Source organism: Chiloscyllium plagiosum, chromosome 10 (assembly GCF_004010195.1).
Source record: "Chiloscyllium plagiosum isolate BGI_BamShark_2017 chromosome 10, ASM401019v2, whole genome shotgun sequence".
Lineage (NCBI taxonomy): Eukaryota > Metazoa > Chordata > Chondrichthyes > Orectolobiformes > Hemiscylliidae > Chiloscyllium > Chiloscyllium plagiosum.
Window position 1 is genome coordinate 84,990,558 of NC_057719.1, and position 25,357 is coordinate 85,015,914.

At 39.7% G+C, this 25,357-nt stretch overlaps 1 protein-coding gene across 3 annotated transcripts in view; it reads right to left on the reverse strand.

Moving 5' to 3' along the window:
• Positions 1-25,357, reverse strand: part of LOC122553844 (regulator of microtubule dynamics protein 3-like) — a 266,228-nt gene that overhangs the window by 30,861 nt on the left and 210,010 nt on the right. For all 3 annotated transcript variants that reach the window (XM_043698253.1, XM_043698251.1, XM_043698252.1), the window contains exon 8: positions 18,309-18,386. In XM_043698253.1, coding sequence (XP_043554188.1) covers positions 18,309-18,386 — 78 coding nt within the window. The remainder of the gene's footprint in view (positions 1-18,308; positions 18,387-25,357) is intronic.

Genomic DNA, 25,357 nt, shown 5'->3' on the forward strand with positions numbered 1-25,357 from the left:
TGCCTGTGGGAGTGGCAGAGGCAGAATCATTGGTGACCTTTAAGCGGCAATTGGATAGGTACACGGATAGGTGCTTAAGCTAGGACAAATGTTCGGCACAACATCGTGGGCCGAAGGGTCTGTTCTGTGCTGTACTGTTCTATGTTCTAGGTTCTAACTGTGAGGGTAGGAGCCCTGTGCATACATGAAATTACATGTGGACAGGAGAATAGTCGCTCAGGGAAGGCAATGTAAACAAATACTGTCAACTCTGACTGTCGCAGCTCAAATTCAAGAAGACCACATTGGAAGAGCGCTGCTGTGTGAAGGAAGGAAAATAGCAGGGGCAGGAGCAATAAATTTCAATTCCTCCCTGACCACAGGAAAGAGGTATTAGATACTGGAGGACAGTACTACAGTAATGTAATCCATAGCTCTTACTCATGCAGGGAATAAGAGATAAATAGGAAACTTCAGGCCAGTCACTCTAACCTCAGTGGTGGGGAAACTATTGGAAGCTAGTCTGAGGAACAGAAATAAACTGCACTTGGAGAGGCAAGAATTGATCAAGACTAGTTAATATAGATTATTAAGTGAAGATAATTTCTGCTCAACTTGATTGATTTTTTGAAAGAGGTAACCAGGTGTGTAGATGAAGCAATGCATTCAATGTCATTTACTTGAACTTCAGTAAGACCTTTAATAAGGGCCCACATGAGAAGTTGATAGCGAAGGGAAAAGCCAAAAGCATTCACATTTGGCTGAGTGGCAGGAAGCAGAGGTTGATGGTTGAAGTGGTTTTGTCTCTGGATGTCTGTGTCCAGTGTTGGGACTCGGGGTGCTGGCAGGTGGGACTAGATTGGGTTGGGATATCTGGTCGGCATGGACGGGTTGGACCGAAGGGTCTGTTTCTATGCTGTACATCTCTGTGATATATGTTTGTGGGATATATAAACAATTCAGACTTGAATTTAGAAAGGTTGATCAGTAAGTTCATGGATGATAAGCGACTTGGTGGGATGGTAAATAGTGAGGAGGATAGCTTTACATTCCAGCCAGATAGGTTGATCAATGATAAATGAAATTCAATATGGCTAAATATTCAATATGTATTCCCCACACAGGGTCATTGGAGCTATGACTAATGGATCCAGCCACAGCAGAGATTATTGTCACTGTGGTCCTGGTGCAATGATTTGTGCAGAGAAATTGAGAAGAAACAGATGCTTAACAGATCCAGGACTAGCAGCAACCTTCAGCAGCTGTGGAACAGTCTCCACATGAAGCAGTCACAGCTGAAGCTCCCCAAAGGACGTGGAGGAGGTACACACTCCATCATTCTTGCTGCCATTTCCTCCAGATAAGTATGGTAGGACACTGTCACAGAACTATGCTAACTGCTGGAGTGGGATTAGTGACTGAAGAGGGTGGGTGGCCATTCTATCCCAGTGGGCATCATAATGACAGATGTATTAACTCGTTACTTCCAAATATCCACCAAGCACCTGTGTAGGATCTTTAAAGCCTTTACTAAAAACGTATTAAGGCTGTTATGGACTAAATTTATGCCAGATCACATTGCTTCATCTTATTTCCCCAGTGCTGCAGCCAGCATGTAAGCTTTCTAAAATGTAATGTTCCCAAACCGAACAATGATCAATCACATTCTGCACAACATTGGACATGAGGGAAAGGGTAGAACTCCTTTATTAAAGGTTCTAACATGGCATGGTGGGCAGGATGGCTAGACTGTGTAGCTTGCTTCTTGTAACTCAAATTCCAATGACAGTTGATCAGACGAATGATGTAAAATAGCAATGAATTTATGAACGTGAGATTTATTTCCAATGGAGTCTAAACTGTACCACCTATATGCCCTCAAAAGCCTTTTTATTTCATTTCCTCCCACTAGATATATTGTGAAGGGCAATCCTTAGGTGGCAGCATTTGATCTGCTGCATAGCTTATTTCTAGATACAGTGCCAGTGCCATAAATCCTGGAAAGTCCCGGTGGTCCCAAGTACTTACACCAGTGGTGAACGCAAGATAGCATGGGCACAATGCAATATGATATGAACAGCACAAAATCGAGTGAGAAAACTTGCCAGAGCTCATGAAGATAAATCCTCCATGGATCTCTCTGAAATTGACACAGTACGTATGCACATCCTTGGCCTTATTCTCATCTCAGTTGTGATTGGAATACAAATCCATGAATCCTAGATACCAGTCAGTGCTGCCCGAACTCAGTGCGCATGAATACAAGTAGTAAATACTGGCAGTACATTACGGTTGTTAAAGACTCCGTCATCAAGTCCAATAATGTTCAACTAATTTCAAAGTTAAGTCATTCTGGACTTAAAATCAACGCTATTTCTCTCTCCAAATATGTTGAACTTGTTGTCCTTCTCCAACTGGGTTTTACAATTGGGTTCAAATGAATTTTTCGAATAGTATAAAGTGTGTAGGGACATTCTTTGGTGGGTGGGAGGGAATCATCAGGAAGACAAAGAGAGGATGTGAGATAGCTTTGGCAAATACATTTAAGGATAATCCAAAGAGAGCAAGGAGCGACTAAAGAGAGAGAAGGGCCCCTTAAAGATCAAACAGGTCGTCTTTGTGTTGAAGCTCAGGAGATGGCAGAGATACTAAATGAATATTTCACGATGGTTTTTACTGTGGAGAAAGAAACGGAAACTAGAAAACTCAGGGAAATAAATATTGATGCTTTGAAATTGTACAAATTACAGAAGAGGTAATGCTGGAGGTCTTAGAAAATATAAAGGTGGATAAATCTCCAGGACCTGATCAATTGTATCCCAGGAGAGTGTGGGAAGTGAGATTGCAGACTCTCTTGCAGAAATACATGTATCATCTATACTGTGGGTGAGGTGCTTCTGAAATCTGTTCTGCCATCTCCTTGGGTTCAGTTACAATATAGAGTACATAGCAAAGTGATACAAAACTGAACTAAGGGCTTTTTATTATAAGCTTTAACAGGATCTTTCATTAAACTTCATTTTCCTGTTCCATCATCTCTCCTGAACATGCCTTCTCTTTCTGGATTCAGATCCCTGCATGTTGCCTAGGTGCCCATTCTTAATAGGAATCTAGAAGAATGCTCACAGGTAATTCAAATGTGGAGACAGTCAAAGCTGCAACACCTCATTAGAACATAAGGAATAAGAGCAGGAGTTGATGATGTTGCCTGGTGAGCCTGCTCTGAAATGCAAAAGACTTGGAAAAAGTGAGGACTGCAGATGCTGGAGATCAGAGTCCTCATTTCTGATGAAGGGCTTATGCATAAACGTCGATTCTCCTGCTCCCCGGATGCTGCCTGACCTGCTATGCTTTTCCAGCACCATACTCTAGACATGCAATAGACTTGAGCTGAAAATGTGTTGCTGGAAAAGCACAGCAGGTCAGGCAGCATCCAAGGAGCAGGAGAATCAACATTTCGGCCATGAGCCCTTCTTCAGGAATCCTGCCTGACCTGCTGTGCTTTTCCAGCAACACGTTTTCAGCTCTGATCTCCAGCATCTGCAGTCCTCACTTTCTTCATGCAATAGACTTGGCCAATCTTCTGCCTTAGCTCAATTTTCCCACCAACTCCCCATATTCTATGATTCCAACAAACCAAACATCTGTCCATCTCAGACTTAAACAAATTCAACAGTGAAGCAATACAGAACTCCAAGGATTCACAAACCACCAAATAAAGTCATTAAGAGTCATACAGCATGGAAACAGATTCTTCAGTCCAACTCATCCTTGCTGAACAGACATCCCAATCACCAGCGTTTGGCCCGTATCTGTCTAAATGCTTACTATTCACATACCCATCCAGATGCCTTTTAAATGTAATTACACCCACCTCCATTACTTCCTCTGGCAGTTTGTTCCATACATGCACCACACTCTGTGTGAAAATGTTATTTCTCAGGTCTTGTTAAATCTTTCCCCTCTCACCTTAAACCTGTGCTCTCTAGTTTTGGAATCCTCCACCCTAGGAAAAAGATCACCCTATCCATGCTGCTCATGATTTTACAAACTTCTATAAAGTCACCCCTCGGCCTTGGATGCATTAGGGATAATAGACCCAGCCTACTCAGCCTCTCCCTATAACTCAAACTCCCCAAGATCTTTGCAAATCTTTTCTGCATCCACTCAAGGTTAACAACATCCTTCCTTATGGAAGGGTGACCAGAATTGTACAAGGGTTCTAAAATGTAGCCTCAATGTCGTGTACAGCTGCAACATAGCATCCCAACTCCAATAACTAATGTTCTGACTAATGAAGGAAACTGTGCCAAATGCCACCTTCACCAGCCTGTCTACCTGCGACTCCACAAATCCCTGCATAATGATATCAACTGGCCTCCAGGATGCACAATATTAGTCCATTTAAATTGATCTAAAGAGCTTTGGCATGGCCACATATGGCAAGTTGCATATGCGTGATTCGTCGTACTCCCTGAGGATTCCACCCGAAACTTATCACAGAAGGTAAGACAGGTATGAAACACTGCACAAAATATTATTTAAAAAATTGAAAAATGATAAGTTGAGTTACATGGCTGCATGCTGTCAAACAGGTGTGCAGAATCCATCTTCAATACAAGATTTATTTTAAGTTGTATGAATTTAGTGTCAAAATCAATATCATTCTGTGAAGATGGCAATAATGAGGTTGAACATTCTATAATATGCCATTTGATTGATTAGATATAGTCATAGATGTGTTGCTTCTAAGTTACAATTTAAACAATTTCTTGTATTGCTCTCTAACTGGGAAATTATGCAGGCAGGTGCCCTCATCATAACCTTCCAAATGAATTTCATGAAGCACATATCCAGAATCTGTAAAAACAGATCACTCTCAAATTTTCTCTTCTCTGTGCAGAAGAGCTCAGGACCACAGCTGCATCAATGTTTAAATGTTAACACGCGGACAATTGACTCCAAACCCATGTTCTACAGTAACACTGTTCACTAAACTTCAGAAGGCTCCATTTCAATTCCAAACTCATCTTTGGTCACATACTGTGCCCCTTCTGTGTTATGTCCATGCCCAAACATGCCTGGAGAGGGATCATGCAGAGTCTGCTGTGATACTTGAGATGTTTCATGATTGAGGAGTACCAGAGGGACTGGGGTGAATACCAACTTCAGGACTGTCAGCCCCTTAATTGTCTGAGGGCTACCATTAAAGAATAAGGCTGCATGACTGATTTCTCAACCTCTCATTGTCACAAGTAGGGTTCCTGTTAGTTCACAGTTTGGCTGCCACCTCCAAGAGTCAATGAACTCTTTGGGGTGGAACTATGAATGCTTGGTTTTGTAAGAAATTAAGGTAAGTTAAATGTAATAAATAGCTTTTTTTTCAAAAACTGAGTGTTTTTGTTTTCATCAATCAACACTTAAGAGCTTTCTTTAACCTCAGCATAGTTACTGAGGTAGATGTTTTGGGAGATGATAATGGGCCATGAGCTTGCTTGATTTGGAACTAAGTTGATTATAAACTACCATGCTGGTAAAGGGATACTGGTTTGCATGGAAGGTATGTAGGAGGGTAGATAAAGGGTCATACCTTGGCATGGAGAGTAAGAGGGTTATGGGGGTTTACTGAGAACATCAAGTAGATGGATGGGGCAAAGGCAATGTGCTGGGGTGGGGAAATGGACTGGGAGGTGTGAGAGTTGGTTTTAAGTTGGTTTTATTGTTTTTCTTATAGCTTCAAAGTGTCAGTGTACTTTTGCCCACCCTGCTTCGTACCTGGCAGCTTCTGATCTCTTTCCAGGGTTGCCCTCATTCTACCAAAACATCAGCCCTTTTCCCAGAACCAAGATCTGGTTGGATGCAGAGGTGAGAATTATCCCCTCTCTGTGTTTTTGACCTGGGGGTGAAAATTTAGGCCTTAGCTTTTCTGAATTGAGTAAAATGTCCGATTGAATCGAAAAGAGGCAGATGCAGGCGTTCAATTTTTATCTTTGGTTACTGCAGTTGCCCACTGCTCAACTTTCAGGCTTAAATGTATGATCAGTACCAATACTTATTACTTAATTAACACAATTGTTAATAATCCACTTGAGATGTGAAAACACTTAAAAAAGTTAATTTCATTCAAATAAAAATGTTTAAAGGTATAAATTTGTAAAGGAGACTCTCCAGTATTTTCATTGCACTAAGAAAGTTGAATAATCTTTGGTCAGAAGCCAATAATTATTCAAGTTTGGAATGCTGGCATTTTAAACTGCAATGCAGCAATAAATCCCAAAACTGAAAATGTAACATTTTGCTCCTGAATGCTAGATTTCAAGATACAGATATAATCTGGACCAACCAACCCAACCACCCCGTAGCCCAACACTTTAACTCCCCCTCCCACTCCACTACGCATTTCCAAAACCCCTCCCCCAAGTCCCTCCTCCCTACCTTTTATCTTAGCCTGCTGAACACACTTCCCTCATTCCTGAAGAAGGGCGTATGCCCGAAACGTTGATTCTCCTGTTCCTTGGATGCTGCCTGACCTGCTGCGCTTTCCCAGCAACACATTTTCAGCTCTGATCTCCAGCATCTGCAGCTCTCACTTTCTCTCACAGATATAATTATATAAACTTAGGGCGAGGATAGTGCCAAGGGAGAAACAGTTATGGAGTCATAGTCATAGAGTTAAAAGAAGATACTGTATGGAATATATCAGGTAATGGCAGATTTTAAGAGCTCAATTACTACAGGAAGAGGAGAACAGCCAGACAATTGGTCCTAATTTCAGTAAGGGAAAAAAAGGAGGAGGAAGGAGTAGGATAAGTAGAACAACACGTCAAGAATGTAATAGCAACAAAAAAAGGACAGCTTACAGGACCACCATCAAGGTGGCAAACAGTGGGACAAAATTGGTTGTGATGAAGAGTTATGGTAATTGGCCAGGATGGTGCATATAATAACTAATCAGATGACAGACCTTCTTCTTCTTCAGTAAGGTGGTGGAAGACCTTAAGGGCCTAAACAGTCTTGAGAAGAAAATGTGTTTGGTAATAAAACAAGAACCTGGATTTTTTTTTTTGATGTAGCTTCAAAGAAAGGAGGTAGGAGTATCATTTCCAGAAACCAGATGCTACAATAAGATCCATTAAAATATCACTTGAATAAGTAACTTTCAATTAATGAGCATCGAGTGCGTAGGTTGGATTTTCACTCCAGAGAAATAACAGTCATAATACATCATTACCACTCCAATTAATTGAAACTGCAGTTTTAACTTTCATTTCTCTGTGGGCTTTAGTGTACTGTCAAAACCAGAGTGCAGGCCAGAGAAAACACAGCTGTAATCTCTAGTTTCTCATGACCAGGGAGAAGGATTTCAGCCACAAGCTTAAGAACCATTACATGTCTCTGCAGAATTTCTGCCCTTCAAGAACATTATTTTACATCCTTTGAGAATTGGGTCGAAATCTGCCAGCTTACACAACGAAAGAGTGAAGTCAATCAGTTCTCCATTTTATGGACTCTTTAGCTCTACATCAGGGATATGGCTAGTTTTCTACACATTTATATAAATCTCAGGTCTCGATTATAACAGTAACACAATGTAAATTTACAATATGGAACTGCCTGGCAAATGACAGCCATTTCAATGCATATATTATTGAGTTCATTTGGCTAAAACTTCATGTTGGAATTTGCAAAAACAAATTTAAAAAACTCAATTTACAAATGCTTGTTTATTTTCAAGGAAACATAGTATTTTCATAGCATTAGGAAAGTTGAATAATCTTTTGTCAGAACTCAATACGTACTCAAACTTTTACACTCAATCACTGCAAACTTAAATTTAATCTTTGTTTATCATTGTTTTGAACCCATACTTTTAAAAAAATCCAGTTTTTAATTTCCTCCTTAGTATGTGTTACCTAGTTCTATGCTTAGACTTGTGGAAATTCTGAATTGTAAATGCCAAAGGTACAAAATGGAAATTAGACAGTTGGCCTTTATTTCAAGGGGAGTGGAGTACAAGAGTAGTGAAATTTTATTACAAGTACAGAACAACCTCAATTATCTGAACGTCAATTATCCAAATTTTGGATTATCTGAACAAGATCTCAAGGTCACGTAAAAACATTATCCGTTAGCCGTATAATCAGTTATCTGAACAAAATACTTCCCACTCGTCTCATTCAGATAATCCTGGTTGTTCTGTAGATGAAGTGAGGCCACATCTGGAGTACTGGGAGCAGTTTTCGTCTCCTTACTTTAAAATATATTATTTCATTGTTTTGTGAGCAAAGATTAAATAGGTTGCAACTCTTCTATTGGAGTTTAGACAAATGAGATATATAGGATTTTTAAGGGGCTTGACAGGGTAAATGCTGACAGGATGTTTCCCCTCATGGGAAAGTCTAGAATCAGATGGTGTAATTCAAGAAGGGGCAACAATTTAAGACTGAGATGAGGAGGAATTTCTTCTCACAGCGGTTTGAGTATCTTTGCAACTCCTTGCCACAGACAGTTGTGAGGACTAAAACCTTGTGTATATTTAAGACTAAGACAGATAAATTATTTATCAGTGGGGAAATAGAAGGTTATAGGGTAAGGAAAGAAAAGTGGAAGTGAGGATCAGCCATGATCCTACTGAATCGTGGAGCAGGCTTGACGGGCTGAACAAAACAGGAGTACGCCATTCAAGATTGTTCTGTCATTGAATGAGATTGCATATGACATTGATCCGAATTTAAATCCCATCTACCTCTCTTGAGTCCACTGCAACCTAAAAAAAAACTATTGCTCTCAGTCTCAGAGTTAAAAATATTCATTGAGTCTGCATCAATTTCCTTTTGAGTGTTCCATGTTCATCACAAGTTGTTTCTATCTTGCTTGCATTTTATATTTATGACCTTTTGTCCCAGACTCAACACCCACCCATCAGCAAAAAGTACTTCGCCCTATCTATCCTATCGATTTGATTCAAGATCCTAACCTGAATTAAATCTCCTCTTAACACTCTTTCCAGGCAATACAAGTCTAGTTTATATATTTTGTTTTCATAATTCATCCCTTGGAGCCCTATTTGTGTTCTTATGAATCTGTGCTACACTTGTTCCAAAGTCAATATATCTGCTCTAAATTGCAGTACCCAGAACTTTATGCAGTATGCCAGGTGTTGTCTAACCAAGGAACATTACTATAGTTTAACTTTCTCTCCACTATATTCTAGTCATCTAATTACAAAAATTAACATTCCACTTACCAGGTTTGCCTATATTTTGTACCTAAACGCATTTTAATGATCCATGCATTTAGACTCTTAAAATGCTTTTGATTTCTACTGTTGATAGGGATTCATTAACTATCTGCGTATATTCTCCATTTTGTATTTGTTTATGGGCCATACCTCATACTTCGTTGCAGTGAGATCCTTCTTTCAGTTTTGCCCATTCCTTTTATCAATGCCTTTTAGTCATTTTATCATCTAACCACAGTACTTACCACTAATTATTGTCTCGTTGGCAAACAATAGTGTTAACCACTTTGTTATTTATATCAATGATGCATACACTGGCTGGTTGAGAACCCAGCACAGATCCTTGTGCAACACCATGCGTCACTTCCTTCTAAATCTAATGTCATGTTAGAATACTGTAATGTACAACGTTGCTGTTAGTTCTCAACAGTGGAATCCTTCATTTTGTTCTACAGTTTGTTAAATAGTTGATCACAGAATGATGGTAACACCATTAGATGTGGGACATATCATTTATGCAAATACTAGGTTTAATTGCAGCCCTTATTCTGAGGAATAAATAACATTTATAAGATTGGTTATATCATTCAATATTCAAGAACTTAGTTGGGGTGGGGCTCACTAAATCTGCTCATATGCAGCAGTAATCAGTAAAAGACAATTCATTTGACAAAAGAAATTGAGAGGTAGATGAAAAACTTTTAGATTTGATGTCATGCCTCTATGGTGTGTCCATTTTCTTGATACCTTCTTGGGTTTAATTAAAATACATGCTTGAATTGATGATAAAATCTGCCAACCATGATATTAAAGTACTGGGATTGAGGAGTTATAAATACTTCTTATTATTTGACTTTTAGCTTAAAGGGGCAATAAAACTATGAAATACTCCATAATCTGACAACAAAGGAGTGCTTTCATTGAGATATCTTCCAATAAGCTCGAATAAATGATCATTTGAAGATCAGATTAATTTTAAAATTGGCTTTCTATTGGTAAACACAATTGATGAACAAAAGCTGGGATTCCTTGGATGAGTTCAAATTAAAAACGTGACTTTTAAAAAGGTATAGGTAAAATAAAGACCCGCTCCGGGGACAGTGACAGGTGGGGAGTGAATGAGGCGGGGCACCTGTCACACCGTTACGAAGGTGTCCCAAGACAAGCTCAGGGAGGAGAGCAACCTCCCAGGGAGGCGAAAGCTTGATCTTGAATTTCAGTACGCGTACAGACCATGAAAAGACCATGTAAGCGGGGCCCCATGACCCTTCTGACCTTTTGGGTTTTAAGCAGGAGGTGTCAGAAAAGCTACCAACAGGGATAACTGCCGACGTTGCTTTTCTGCCAGGCCCGCCATAGATAAAGCCGGGACGTACTGTCGACGAGCGACATAAAAACTCGAAATGTGCACTCATGTGAGTGTTGTTATATAGCCAAATGCCTCGTCATCTAATTAGTGACGCGCATGAATGGATGAACGAGATTCCCACTGTCCCTACCTACTATCTAGCGAGACCACAGCCAAGGGAACGGGCTTGGCAGAATTAGCGGGGAAAACAAAAAAAACTCAAGTGGAGCAAAGAACTAGAGGGAAACAAAATCATTAGAAAGCTAAAGTATACAATGAGGAAAGACAGTGGATTACAGAAAAAAATGTTAAATCATTTTATAAATATAAAAGCTAGCAGAAGAATAAAATTAAGGAGGACTCCAGTTTGCAATGTCAGTACTGGAGAGCTACTGCGCCTCTGATTGGCGAGCATCTCTCCTACGTGGGATTTCAGTGCTGTACTGGTTGGTGCAATGATTTACTATTTACACATTACAACAGGGGTTCTGCTGCCAATTAGGCACAGTACTTCATTCTGTTGGGGTTTCCAAAGATTGAGTCAACAGGAGTGTCACCAGCTTTCATCTTGGACGTCAGGATCCCCCTTGCCTGCATTAAATTCTGCTCTTTATCTCAGTTTTGAGCAAAAGTTATAATGGAAACAAGGAGGAGATTGACCAAAAAGATAGGTTTACTGCAGAAGTAGCACTGTTAAAAAACTGATGAAGCTTAATATGGAAATGTGCTACGCCCTGAGGGAAGTCAGAGAGGAAATAGCAGAGGTGTCGACCACATCCTTGGATAATGGAAGTTGTGACAGAACAAGAGAGTTGCCAATGTAAAGTTCAGGAGGAGATTAAATTAGATAACAATAGTCAGCTGTAAAATGGTAGCACAGAAGCTTCTAGATACCATTAACACAAAATAAAATTAATACTTATTTTGAAAGACCAGGACTAAGTATAGGCAGCTTGGATTTGCAAATGACAATTGATATCTGACAAATTCAGTTGAACCTTTTGAGAAAATAACAATATATTAGTCCATGAAACAATTGGATGTTGCATATTTAGTTTTTGAAGAGGAGTTTGTTAAATGCCAAATGATGAGACTTACAGATAATCTTTTTTTAAGGGAATCTGGCAGCATGGAACGGAAGTTGGTCAAAGGATATAAAAACAAAGAATAGTAGTTAATAGGTATCTTTCAAACTAGAAGGTTGTAAACAGAGGTGTTCCGCAGGGGAACACTATTGGGAACATAACTGGGATCATTAAGAAAAATGGGAATTATTTTCCTTATAGCATAAAATGTTATAAGGAGATCTGACAAAGGTGTCCACAATTATTATTGAATGGATGGCTGTACTGTACTATTCAGTCAAAGAAACTATCAAATCTATAAATAGAGAGGCGGACATACCACCAGAGCTTCAGTGAAGGCTCTCACTGATGACGTTACCTAGTCATGCTGACGAAACATCTGAAAACAAACCTTCCAGCTCAGTGAGCTAACTTACATCCATATCATCAACCTGAGCTGCAGATCTTCTCAAAAATCGCTAACTATCAAATCTGTTACATTCTTCCCCAAAGCTTCCAAACGCCTGCTTATTTCTGGCAGATTGGAAGGGCTCTTCTTTGCATTTAACTCCCAGGTTTCAGAATTTCCTCTCAAATGTTAATAAATCTTCAGACTGCAGACATACATGCTTACGAATTAGAAGATGGAGTCAACCATTCAGTCCTTAAAGCCAGCTCCATCATTCAATAAAATTGTGGCTCATCTTCCTGCAGTCTCATAGCTGCATTCCTACCTACCCCAACAACCTTTGACATTCTTACTAACAAGAATATATCTACATCTGCCATACAACAATTCAAGGACTTCCACCACCTTTTTAAGAAGAGAATTCCAAAGATGCATGACCCTCAGAGAAAAAAATGCCTTATCTCTGTTTTAAATGAACGATTCCTGATTTTTAAAGTTACCCCGGTTCTAAATTTGTTTACATAAGGAAGCATTCCCTTTACACCTACCCTGTCAAGCGCTTTCAGGTATTAGCCCAGTAAGCCTTCTCTGAATAGCCTCCAATATATTTATATTCTTCCTTAAATAGGGAGACCAATATTGTGCACAGTACTTCAGATGCAGTATCATCAGTGCCCTGTATAACTGAAGCATAATCTCTTAACTTCTGTATTCAATTCCTCTTATGATAAATTATAATCCTCCTAGCTTTCTGAATTACTTGCTGTAAAATATAATTTTGTGGATGCAGTATCATCAGTGCCCTGTATAACTGAAGCATAATCTCTTAACTTCTGTATTCAATTCCTCTTATGATAAATTATAATCATAGAACATAGATAGAACATAGAAGAATACAGCGCAGTACAGGCCCTTTGGCCCTCGATGTTGCGCCGATCCAAGCCCACCTAACCTATACTAACCCACTATCCTCCATATACCTATCCAATGCCCGCTTAAATGCCCATAAAGAGGGAGAGTCCACCACTGAATCCTCCTAGCTTTCTGAATTACTTGCTGTAAAATATAATTTTGTGTAGTTCATGCATGAGAATTCTCTGCAATCTCTCTCATTATTTTGATAATATGCTTTTTTTCACTTGCTGAAAAATAGATAATCTCACATTTGCCCAAATTATGCTCTATTTGCCACATCTTTACCTACTCAGTCTATGTATAGGTTTGTAAACTATATGTCCCCTTTACAGCTTTCCTCCAACCTATCATTGTGTTGTCAACAAATTTGGTGACTATACCTTCCATCCCTCCATTTAGGTCATTTGTATTCATTGTAAACAGTTGAAGACCTGACACACCACATGTTACATTTCACTAACCTGAAAAAGACTCATTCAGGTCTGCGTTCTGCTTCATGTTAGGCAGCCAATCTTCTATCCATGCCAATATGCTAACCCCAACAACATTAGCTTTAGGTTTTCATCACAATCTTTGACATGGAGCTTATCAAATGGCTTTTATAAATCTAAGTATGCAATACATTTAAAGTATGTATTACTTCATCAATAGCTTGGTCAAACATGGTTTCCCTATCAAGAAAACCATATTGGTTTTGCATGATTACCTTGAATTTATCTAAGTGCCCTCTTAGTTAGTAATAGCTTATTTAGTAATAGCTTCTAACATTTTTCCAATTTAAGCTAACTGACCCATAGTCTCTGTTCCTTTTTGAATAAATTTGCTATCTTCTAGTCTAACGAGAACGCCCCCAAACAAAGGAGCTTTTGATAATTAAAACTATCTCACTAGTCACTTCTTTTAAATGAATTCCTTCAGGATCCAGGTATTTGTAATTCTGCAGCTCCAACAATTTACTAAAAATGACAAAAAATATCATTGGAAATTTCCTGAGTTCCTCCCTGCCTTTTATTTCTTTGATCTATCACTCCTTATGAAAGTTACTTGAATACTTAATAATGAAGACTGATGAAAAATACCATTCCATTTTCCATTAGTAATTCTAAAGATGCACTTTCTATAAGACTTATGCTCACTTTGTTAATTCTTTTTTTCTTTAAATATTCATAAAAAACACTTCTATCTATTAGTATATTTCTGGCTATGTCTTTCTCAAACCGTATTTTTTCCCCTCTTTATTCATCTTTTTAGTCATTAATTGTTGTTTTTATACTCCATCCAATCTTCTGACCAGCCATCTGTCTTTTACAATCGTATGCAACTGCATCTCTATCGACTTATACTTCAATCTAATTTGTCAATTCACTTTCAGCTCTGCTTTCATGACCCAAATTTTAAAATAAAGTCTTAGATGCACTCCTTTCTCCCTCAAATGAAATGTAAACAACAATCATAATCACTGCTATCTAGGGGTATTTACACAATGAGATTGTTGATTAATCATGTCTCATTGCATCATACAAGGTCTAGTACAATCTGCTCTCAGAGATGTCAATTCTAGGCTGTTGGCTGAGCTCAGATTTCAGGCCCTTGGAGATTCCTCCCTAAGATTCCCAAATTGCAAAACCCCATTCAATTGATTCCAGATACTTGGACCTACAGCAGAGTACTCATTCTGAGTAGCAGCCCTTCTATAATCTCCCTTGAGCACAATTTCCCTCCCAGCAGTTCATTAAGTGGAGTCACCAAATTATTTCTCATCCTTTTACTGTCAGACTCCATGACCTTGTTCTACTCCTGATAGACCTTGCGACCCGTTCTCACAACTGTCTCTGATATTGATAATTCAGTGCCCTTGATAATATTATTAACATCCCAGTGTTTAGAAATTTCCAAGTGACCATGGGAATACCATGAGAAAATTTTTGGTAAACTACAAAAACATATCAACAAAAATAAAAACATTAGAAGTATACCATTCCTGGAGGTGAATCATACATTAAGAAATAGATGGTAATTTTACATGGAAAACAATAATGGACAAATGTGCACTGATCCACCATGCATGTCACTAATCAAAGAGCAAGGGTTTTCAGATTCATATTGTCAGAACATTAGAACTATAATATTTGATTATAAGCTGCAGTCTTATGAAAACTCTGCTGGAAAAGTGGTTAAAGCAGCATCAATAACTACTAACTTTCCTGCCTATTCTGAATTTAATTAGTAGGAAGTTGGTTTTGCTTCAGTAATATTGTGCACTCTGTTGGCATTCGGTAATATTTTATCACATTGATATAAATAGTTAACAATTTACAATAACAAGTGTCTAGAGCATCTATCAAGTGTAGCGTTTGTACAGCTTCTGTGCTAATTAGCAGTCTGAGGTCTGGCGTCTGTTGTAGTGTTGCCTTAATACTTCAGATACCTTCACAATGTGCAGCCCCTTTACTATATAATCTAACCAATAAAACTATCACTCTGTAATATACAGTACTTATCAGAGCATCAAAATTTAATCATTATTTCTCCTGGCCAGGGAAATCTAGAACCTGGGGACACTACCTCAGGATAAAGAGTCAATCATTAAAACCTGAGAGAAGTATAAATTTCTTCACTCAAAATGTTGCAATTCTTTACATTTTTTGAGAATCCAACATTGTGCATATTTAAGGCTGTGACAGCTACATTTTAGGTCTCTCCTGGAATCCAAGGATACGGGGAGTAGTTGGTAAGGTGGAGCTGAGGCAGAGATCAAGAATGATTATATTGAATAATAGAGCAGGCTTGGGGGTGCAGGTTATATGGTCTTCTAAGCCTATTTCTTACATTGTAATAAAATAGGAGACCCTCACCAAAACATTTGATCACCTACTCTGAGTGAAATTTGCATTCTTCATATGCAATCAGTGTTGCCTTGTCTCAATTATATTCATCCGCCAATTAAAGGCTGAGCATACCCTCCCCAATGTTAAACTGAAATCAATTGCCAAGTCTCAGCCTGACCACAAATGAATGGATTCTCCTCCAGTATTACTGACTAATAGAAAAATGTTTAAATGGCTGGTGCCATGTTGCAAGCATATGATCTTCTTCAAGGGGCGGCACGGTGGCACAGTGGTTAGCACTGCTGCCTCACAGCGCCAGAGACCCGGGTTCAATTCCCGACTCAGGCGACTGACTGTGTGGAGTTTGCACGTTCTCCCCGTGTCTGCGTGGGTTTCCTCTGGGTGCTCCGGTTTCCTCCCACAGTCCAAAGATGTGCAAGTCAGGTGAATTGGCCATGCTAAATTGCCTGTAGTGTTAGGTAGGGGGGTGAATGTGGGGGTATGGGTGGGTTACGCTTCGGCGGGTCGGTGTGGACTTGTTGGGCCGAAGGGCCTGTTTCCACACTGTAAGTAATCTAATCTAATCTGCTACAAATAGGTTTGTTCTATTGTTAGATTTCAGATGCTTTAAAATGAGACAATAGCTGGAACCGGAAACTGGTTAAGTATATAGAAAACAGAAAGAAATACTGAAAGTTGCAAGTGCTATAGTTCAGAAAGAAAATATGACAGAGCTTTTTCAGATAGGTTCAATTATATCCAAAAGACGACCTTACATATGGACGAAAATTTAAAATTTTTCCATTTCTGCACAAACATAATTCATATCATACAAATCAAGGTTATTTTTCTACATTATTGCCAGTTTTAGAAATAAGCAGCTCAATTTCATCCTTGTAATCATGCATTCTTCTTTACCTAAATCTTTTCATCATAACTGGGCATGAGATAAATCAGTGGGGAGAAGCAAAATAACTCCCCCAATAAAGAGACTGAGATGCCATGAAGCAAAATGACATAATGTGTATGTAAATCTCAATTTCCATTTGTTGACAATGAGATTAGGCTTTGGGTTCAATATCTAAAATAATGTGCAGTCAAAGCAGCTTTATTCCAGATACTCTATATACCCACTATAATATTCTTCATAGTTATGAGGTAACAGATAAACGGATTAAATGTTTCATGAAAATCTCCGAGCTGGAACAAAAAGTGTCCATCATGCCCATTCCTGCCTACATTAATGTTTCTGGCTCAATTGAGTACCAACCAGCTAATTAGGGACAGCTGGTCATTAGGACTGCTGACTACTTTGCACCTGTCCAGTAAGGCTCCCATTAAATCACAGGCCTAGGGCTGGTGTCCACCTGTAATGTGGTCAGGCTGAGACCTGGCAATCGATTTCAGTTTAACATTGTGGAGGGTATGCTCAGCCTTTAATTGGCAGATGAATATAATTGAGACAAGACAACACTGATTGCAGAGGATCAAGGGACATAGGAATTAGAAGAACCAGAAAGGTATTCGACCTTTTGCATCTCCACCACTGGTTAACAAGATCATGGCCTTTCCTATAGGCTTTGTGCCAATGAATATCAAACCTAACTTCCTTCCCATGGTCCATGTGCACCATAATATGGAATGGTTCACATAAAATGTAAGTCAATTGCCTTTTTAATCATTTGAATTACCAATTAATTGCACACTTAGAAAGGCAGGGAGGCATCCTACATTATTGGCACCCTACTTTGTGAACATGTGGCCAAACTGACTGTAAAATCTATCCCATGCTTTTTGGTCAGACAAGTGAAGGCTATATACTAAATGCAGACTCAACAAGCACTGATATCTCATCATATAAGGAGAGGCTGAACAGGTTGGGGTTGTTTTCCCCGGAGTGTCAGAGGCTGAGGGATGACCTTATAGAGGTTTACATAATTATGAGGGGCATGGATAGGATAAATAGACAAAGTATTTTCCCTGGGTTGAGGGAGTCCAGAACTAGAGAGCATAAGTTTAGAATGAGAGGGGAAAGATATAAAAGAGACCTAAGAGGCAACTTTTTCACACAGAGGGTGGTACATGTATGGAATGAGCCACCAGAGGAAGTGGTGGAGGCTGGTGCAATTGCAAGATTTAAAAGGCATTTGGATGGGTATATGAATAGGAAGGGTTTGGAGGGATATGCGCCGGGTGCTGGCAGGTAGGACTAGATTGGGTTGGGATATCTGGTCGGCATAGATGGGTTGGACCGAAGGGTCTGTTTCCATGCTGTACATCTCTATGACTCTAATTGGATTGTCATATTTTACCCTATAGACTCAGATTGGAGTGGTTAAAGAGTTCAAACTCTTTTTATTTAAAAAAAAAATTGGCAAGGTTGAGATGAACAGCTTTGACTCATGGTTTATTCTCACTGCCAGAGAATATACTTTATTATCAAACTTTATAGGCTACTGCCAGCTTTGTACACTACAGGATGCATAATAAAATGACCCCCTTTTCACAGTCACTCGAATATTACCTCATAACACCATCTTCCCAACAAGTAGTATAAAGAAGGGTCATTAGGCTTCAGCTCAATGGCCTTGTCGATGTGCTCCTAGAAGAATATCAAGAAACACAAGTTAGATGGTAAACTTACTAATATTGCAGTTCAAAGTCAGCAGATTCTGATCGAAAGTATCCAAAATACACATCCAAAACCAGAAGATATAGCTCAGTCCAATATTTCTATTTTTGTTCTTTATTTAGCTATAATTTAATTTTTTTTTGTCTTTGCCATAAAGACCTTACATAAATTCAAGGGATGCTAAGCAGGTGTTCTATTGCTGGAAGTGCCAACTATCTTATAATGATAACCTAAGGTCTTGTCTGCTTACTCAGGTGAATGTAAAAGATCCCATGACACTATTTGAAGTTGAGCAGTGTCTTGGACATTAATATTTCTCCAGTCATTTATATCTTGACAGGTGAACTGATCTTTTATTTCAGGCACAGCAGTAAATGGAAGCCAAACACCTCTCATTTGTGGTAAAACTGCAAAGTTGAAGGGCACTATAAGTAGGAATAGGAATAGATAGGCAGTAATTCAGGAATGTGGAAGCTGCACTAAATAATTACTGGATTCTGGGTAATCCACAATGGAGGACAGGGAAAAGTTGTGGCTGTAACAGCTGCTCCTTTCTTCAGATATTTTAGGTGTTGGAGCTGATTTCCTCGAATTCCAGGAACAATAGAGTCATAGAGATGTACAGCATGGAAATGGACCCTTCGGTCCAACCTGTCCATGCCAACCAGACATCCCAACCCAGTCTAGTCCCACCTGCCAGCACCTATAACTACTGTTTTATAAGCTGTTACATTGTTTTGGAACTTTGGGGAATAAAAGATCAAAACAAGGCACTTTCAAAAGAAGGAAGAGAGACAAAGGATGGACCACATGGTCAGTGAATAAAACGAGAAAGAAATCTACACTGCTGTCTGACATTGCAGTGAATCTGCACAGCTACTGCCTTTGCTGTTTGAGTTCAAGTATCTCTGAACATCGGAGTGCGTCTCTAAGAAAAATTAAACAGTGAAGTTCACAGCTGACCTTGGAAGAACGTGTGTGGGAGAGTTCACATCACAAGAGCAGCTAAGTACATAGTTTTAAAGTATAACATTGCTGTTCTTTTTCTAAATCTACAATAGTGAATACAGTGGGTTCTTTTATGATAATATGTTTTATTGAGATCTGTCTCTTGATTTAAATTTTAAAAATATAAAACATAGGTAACAAATTAGCCTGGAGCAGTGTTTTTTTTAAAGTAATAAGACTGTGCTATTTTCTGGATAGCACAATCTGGATCTGTAGATTGTGAAGGTGAAAAGATGGCTATTAGTACAATGATGTGCTCATCCTGTCAGATGTTGGAGATTAGGAAGAGTTTCAATGTTACTGAAGATTATGTCTGCAGTAAGTATCTTTGGTTGTGAATCCTATCAAATCGCATGGATTGGTTACAGCGGCAGATAGAAGCAATGAGCAATTTACAGGAGCTAGGTGATGATGGATGGCAGTTATAGGAAGGGAGAAAAACTGCAGATAAGAGTCAGGTTAGATGGGTTACCTCCAGTAAAGGTAGGAGAGGGAGGCAGATAGTGTGGGGTCACCTGTGGTCATCAAGGGTCAAAAAAATATGCTGTTTTGGAAAATGTAAGGGGTGATGCACTCTCAGGGAATGTAGCACGAAAAGCCAAGTTTCTGGCTCTAATGTAACGAGGGATATGTCAGGTTCCAGGCAATTGATTGTGATAGGGGACTCTCTAGTCAGAGTCACAGACAGACTTTTCTGCAGCTGACAGCGAGAACACAGAATGGTGTGTTGCCTTCCTGGTGCCAGGATCAAGGATATCTCTGAGAGAATGCAGAGTATTCTCAATGGGGAGAGGGACCAGCAGGAGATCATTGTACACATTGGAACTAACAACATAGAAAAGGAAAAAGGATGAGATTCTGAAGGGAGAATATAGGAAGTTAGGAAGGAATTTAAAAAGGAGTCCTGCAGGGTTAGTAATCCTGGAATACTCCTGGTGCTACAAGCTAGTGAGGAAAGGAATAGGAGGATAAAGCAGATTTATGTGTGTCTGAGGAATAGGAGGATAAAGCAGATTTATGTGTGTCTGACGAGTTGGTGCAGGTGAGAAGGTTTCACATTTTTGGATCATTGGAATCTCTTCTGGGCTAGAAGTGATCTGTATAAGAAGGAAGGATTGCACCTGAATTAGAAGGGGACTAATATACTGGCAGTGAGATTTGCTAGAGCTGCTTGGAAGGATTTAAACTAGTAAGATGGGTGGGGGGGGGGGTGGGACCCAAGGACATATTGAGGAAAGAGATCAGTCCGAGACTGGTATAGCTGGGAAAAGGAGCAAGTCCATCAGTCAGGACAGGCAGGAACAAAGCAGAGAACGAGGTAGGACTGACAAATTAAACAGAATTTATTTCAATGCAAGAGGCCTAACAGAGATATCCTTGATCCTGGTACCAGGGCATGGTCAGGAATGTGGGACTGGGATAACATAACAATTACTGAGATGTGGCTCAGGACTGACACTTAATGTTCCAGGATCCAAGTTCTACAGGAAGAATAGAAAGAGTGGCAAGAGGGGGAGTGGCATTTTGATAAGGGATAACATTATGACTGTACTTAGGGAGGATATTCCTGGGAATATGTCCAGGGAAGTTATTTGGGTGGAACTGAGAAATAAGAAGGGGATGATCACCTTTTTGGGATTGTACTATATACCCCCCCAATAGCTAGTGGGGAAATTGAAAATCAAATTTGTAAGGAGATCTCAGTTATCTGTAAGATGATAGGGTAGTTATTTTAAGTTCCAAACATAAAGTAGGACCCCATAGTCAAAGAATGTGGTAGTAGAAAAGCACAGCCAGTCAGGCAGCATCAGAGGAGTTGGAGAATCGACGTTTTGGACATAAGTTCTTCATCAGCAATGAGGCTTGCGGCCCAAGGGGGCTGAGAGATAAACGGGAGGGGGTGGGCTTAAGGGTTTAGATGGAGAGGAATTTGTTCAGTGTGTACAAGAAAATTTTCTGATTCAGTATATGGATGTACCTACTAGAGGAGGTGCAAAACTTGACGTCCTCTTGGGAAATAAGGCAGAGCAGGTGACTGACGTGTCAGTGGGGGAGCACTTTGGGGCCAGCGACCATAATTCTATTAGTTTTAAAGTACTGATGGAAAAGGATAGACCAGATCTAAAAGTCTATGTTCTAAATTGGAGGAAGGCCAATTTTGATGGTATTAGGCAAGCACTTTCAAAGGTTGATTGGGGGTGGATGGTTACTGGTAAAGGTACAGATGGAAAATGGGAAGCCTTCAAAAATGAGATAACAAGAGTCCAGAGACAGTACTACCTGTTAGGGAGAAAGCAAAGGCTTGTAAGTATAGGAAATGCTGGATGACTAGAGAAATTGAGGTTTTGGACAAGAAAAAGAAGGAAGCATACATCAGGTGTAGACAACAGAGATCAAGTGGCTCCTTAAAAGCGTACAGTGGCACTGGGATTATACTTAAGATGGCAATCAGGACAGCAAAAAGGGGACAGCAGATAGCTTGGGCAAATAGGGTTAAGGAGAATCCAAAGAGTTTTTATAAATACATTAAGGACAAAAGGATAATTGGGAAAGAAAAGGGTCCATCAAAGATCAGCAAAGCAGCCTATGTTTGGAACCGCAGGAAATGGGGAACATACTAAACAAGAATTTTGCATCAGTATTTACTGTTGAGAGGACATATAAGACACATAAAGTGTGGAAATAGATGCTGGCATGTTGAAAAATGTTCATATTGCAGAGGAGGCAGTGCTGGATATCTTAAAATGCATAAAGGTGGATAAAACCCTAGAATCTGATCAGGTGTCCCTAGAACTCTACGGGAAGCTAGGGAAATGATTGCTGGGCCCCTTGCTGAGAATATTTGCAATATCGATAGTCACAGATGAGGTGCCGGAAAATTGGAGGTTGGCTAACATGGTGCCACTATTTAAGAAAGGTGGTAAGGAAAGGCCAGGGAACTACAAAATGGTGAGCCTGACTTCAGTGGTGGGCAAGTTGTTGGAGGGAATCCTGAGGGACAGGATTTACATGTATTTGGATTAGGGATGGTCAATATGGCTTTAAGCATGGGAAATCATGTCTCACTAACTTGATTGAGTGTTTTGAAGAAGTAACGAAGAGGATTGATGAGGGCAGAGAGGTGAACGTGATCTATATGGACTTGTGTAAGGCATTTGACAAGGTCCCTCATGGTAGACTGGTTAGCAAGGTTAGATCACATGGAATATAGGGAGAATTAGCTATTTGGATACAGAACTGGCTCGAAGGTACAAGGTGGTAGTGGAGGGTTGCTTTTCAAACTGGAGGCCTGTGACCATCGGTGTGCCACAAGGATCAGTGCTGGGTCGACTGCATTTTGCCATTTATATAAATGATTTGGATGTGAATATTGGAGATATAGTTAGTACGTTTGCAGATGACACCAAAATTGGAGGTGTAGTGGACAGCGAAGAAGGTTACTTCAGAGTACAACAGGATCTTGATCAGATGGGCCAATGGGCTGAGGAGTGGAAGATGAAGTTTAATTTAGATAAGTGAGCTGCTGAATTTTGGAAAGACAAATCAGGGCAAGACTTATACACTTATTGGTAAGGTCCCAGGGAGTGTTGCTGAACAAAGTGACCTTGGAGTACAGGTTCATAGTTCCCTGAAAGTGGAGTTTCAGGTAGATAGGATAGTGAAGACGGCATTTGGTATGTTTTCCTTTATTGGTCAGAGCATTGAGTATAGGAGTTGGGAGGTCATGTTGTGGCTGTACAGGACATTGATTCGGCAACATTTGGAATATCATGTCCAATTCTGGTCTCCTTCCTATAGGAAGGGCTTGTGAAATTTGAAAGGGTTCAGAAAAAACTTACATAAACTTTGCCAAGGTTGGAGGGTTTGAGCTCTAGGGAGAGGCTGAAGAGGCTGTGGCTACTTTCCCTGCAGCATCGGAGGCTTAGGGTGACTTTCCAGATGTTTTTAAAATCATGAGGGATGTGGATAAGGTAAATAGACAAGGTCTTTTCCTTGGGGTGGGGGAGTCCAGAGCTTAGAGGGCATAGTTTAAGGTGAGAGGGGAAAGATTTAAATGGTACCTAATGGGCAACTTTTTCATGCAGAGGGTGGTGCGTGTATGGTATGGTGTGTGCCAGAGGAAGTGGTGAAGGCTGGTACAATTATAACATTTAAAAGGCATCTGGATGGGTATGTGAATAGGAAGGGCTTAGAGAAATGTGGGCCAAATGCTAGCAAATGGGACTAGATTAATTTAGGATATCTAGCTTGTTTGAATGGTCTGTATCTGTGCTGCACATCTCTATGATTCTATGACTCTAACTAAAGCCACAACAGTCATTCTAGGTTTTTTCCCCTTAAATTTCCCAGTTTCTATCCTAATTCCTGTATTTCACTGAAATCTCCAGCCAAGAATGAATTTAGGGAATTATCCACAAACATGCTGACTTTGATCATTGGTAAAGTTCTGAAACTACTTGCTGAATTTTTTTTTGACATGATACTAATTTTCTGAGATGGCCAACTTATTTCAACTTTTATCATCAGAAGTTCATCTGCAGCAGGCTTTGATTCAAGAACTGAGCGCAAGGAAGAACAGAGGTTCAAAAGTACTGGGAGAACAAGACAGAAAAAGTAAATTAACTTTGAAGGAAGCTTGTAAAGAATCAAAGAGAAAAAAGGAAATGATTTGCAAATATTATCAGAATTAAACTTGGAATAGAATATTTTCTGTGTGACTGAATTCAAACACAAGGACAAAAACAACATCCGTGTATACACAAAAAAAAAGTTCGAAAGTACAAGCCAAAAAATACAAATCAGAACTGACAATGATCTGCAAACATTGACTATTCCCCATGCATTCCCCATTAAAACAAATAACACAGCTGACAGACATTTCAACTTTCAAGCCAGTTATTCAGGGACATAGTCCAACTTAAGAAAAAGAACCCAAAGAACTGTGGATGCTGTAAGTCAGAAACAAAAACAGAAGTTGTTGTAAAAGCTTAGCAGGTTTGCCAGCATCTGTGAAGAGAAATCAGAGTTAGTGTGTCAGGTCTGGTGACCCTTCCTCAGAACAGAGAAAGGATCATCCGACCCGAAATGTTAACTCTGATTTCTCTTCACAGATGCTGACAGACTGCTGAACTTTTCCAGGAACGTATGGTTTTATTCTTAAACAAAATCAGAAGACCATAAGACACTGGAGCAGAAGTTAGGTCATTCAGCCCATTGTGTCTGCTCTGCCATTCAATCATGGCTGATAGGTTTCTCATCCCTGCTCTCCCGCCTTCTCCCCGTAACCCTTGATCCCCTCGACAATCAAGAACCTATCTATTTCAGTCTTAAATACATTCAAGACTTCCACAGCCTTCTATGGCAATGAATTCCATAGATTCACCACTCTCTGGCTGAAGAAGCTTCTCCTTATCTCCATTCTAAAAGGTCATCCCTTTACTCTAAGGCTGTGCCCTCAGGTCCTAGACTCTCCAACCAATGGAAACATCTTCGCAACATCTACTCTGTCCAGGCCATTCAATGTTCTTTAAGTTTCAATGAGAGCCCCTCTTTTCCTTCTAAATTCCATCGAGTATAGACCCAGAGTCCTCAAACACTCCTCATATGTTAAGCTTTTCATTCCTGGGACCATTCTCGTGGACCTCCTCTGAACATGCTCCAGGTTCAGTACATCCTCGCTGTGATATGGGGCCAAAAACTGTGCACAATACTCCAAATGTGGTCTGACCAGAGCTTTATCAAGCCTCAGAAGTCCATCCCTGCTTTTATATTCAAGTCCTCTCAAAATAAATGTCATAATTGCAAGTTTAACTTGACAGAATCCAGGACTAGAACTCCCAAGTTGCTTTGCACTTCAGACTTTCAAATTTTCTCCCCATTTAGAAAATAGTTCATGCCTCTATTCTTCTTACCAAAGTGCATGACCTCACACT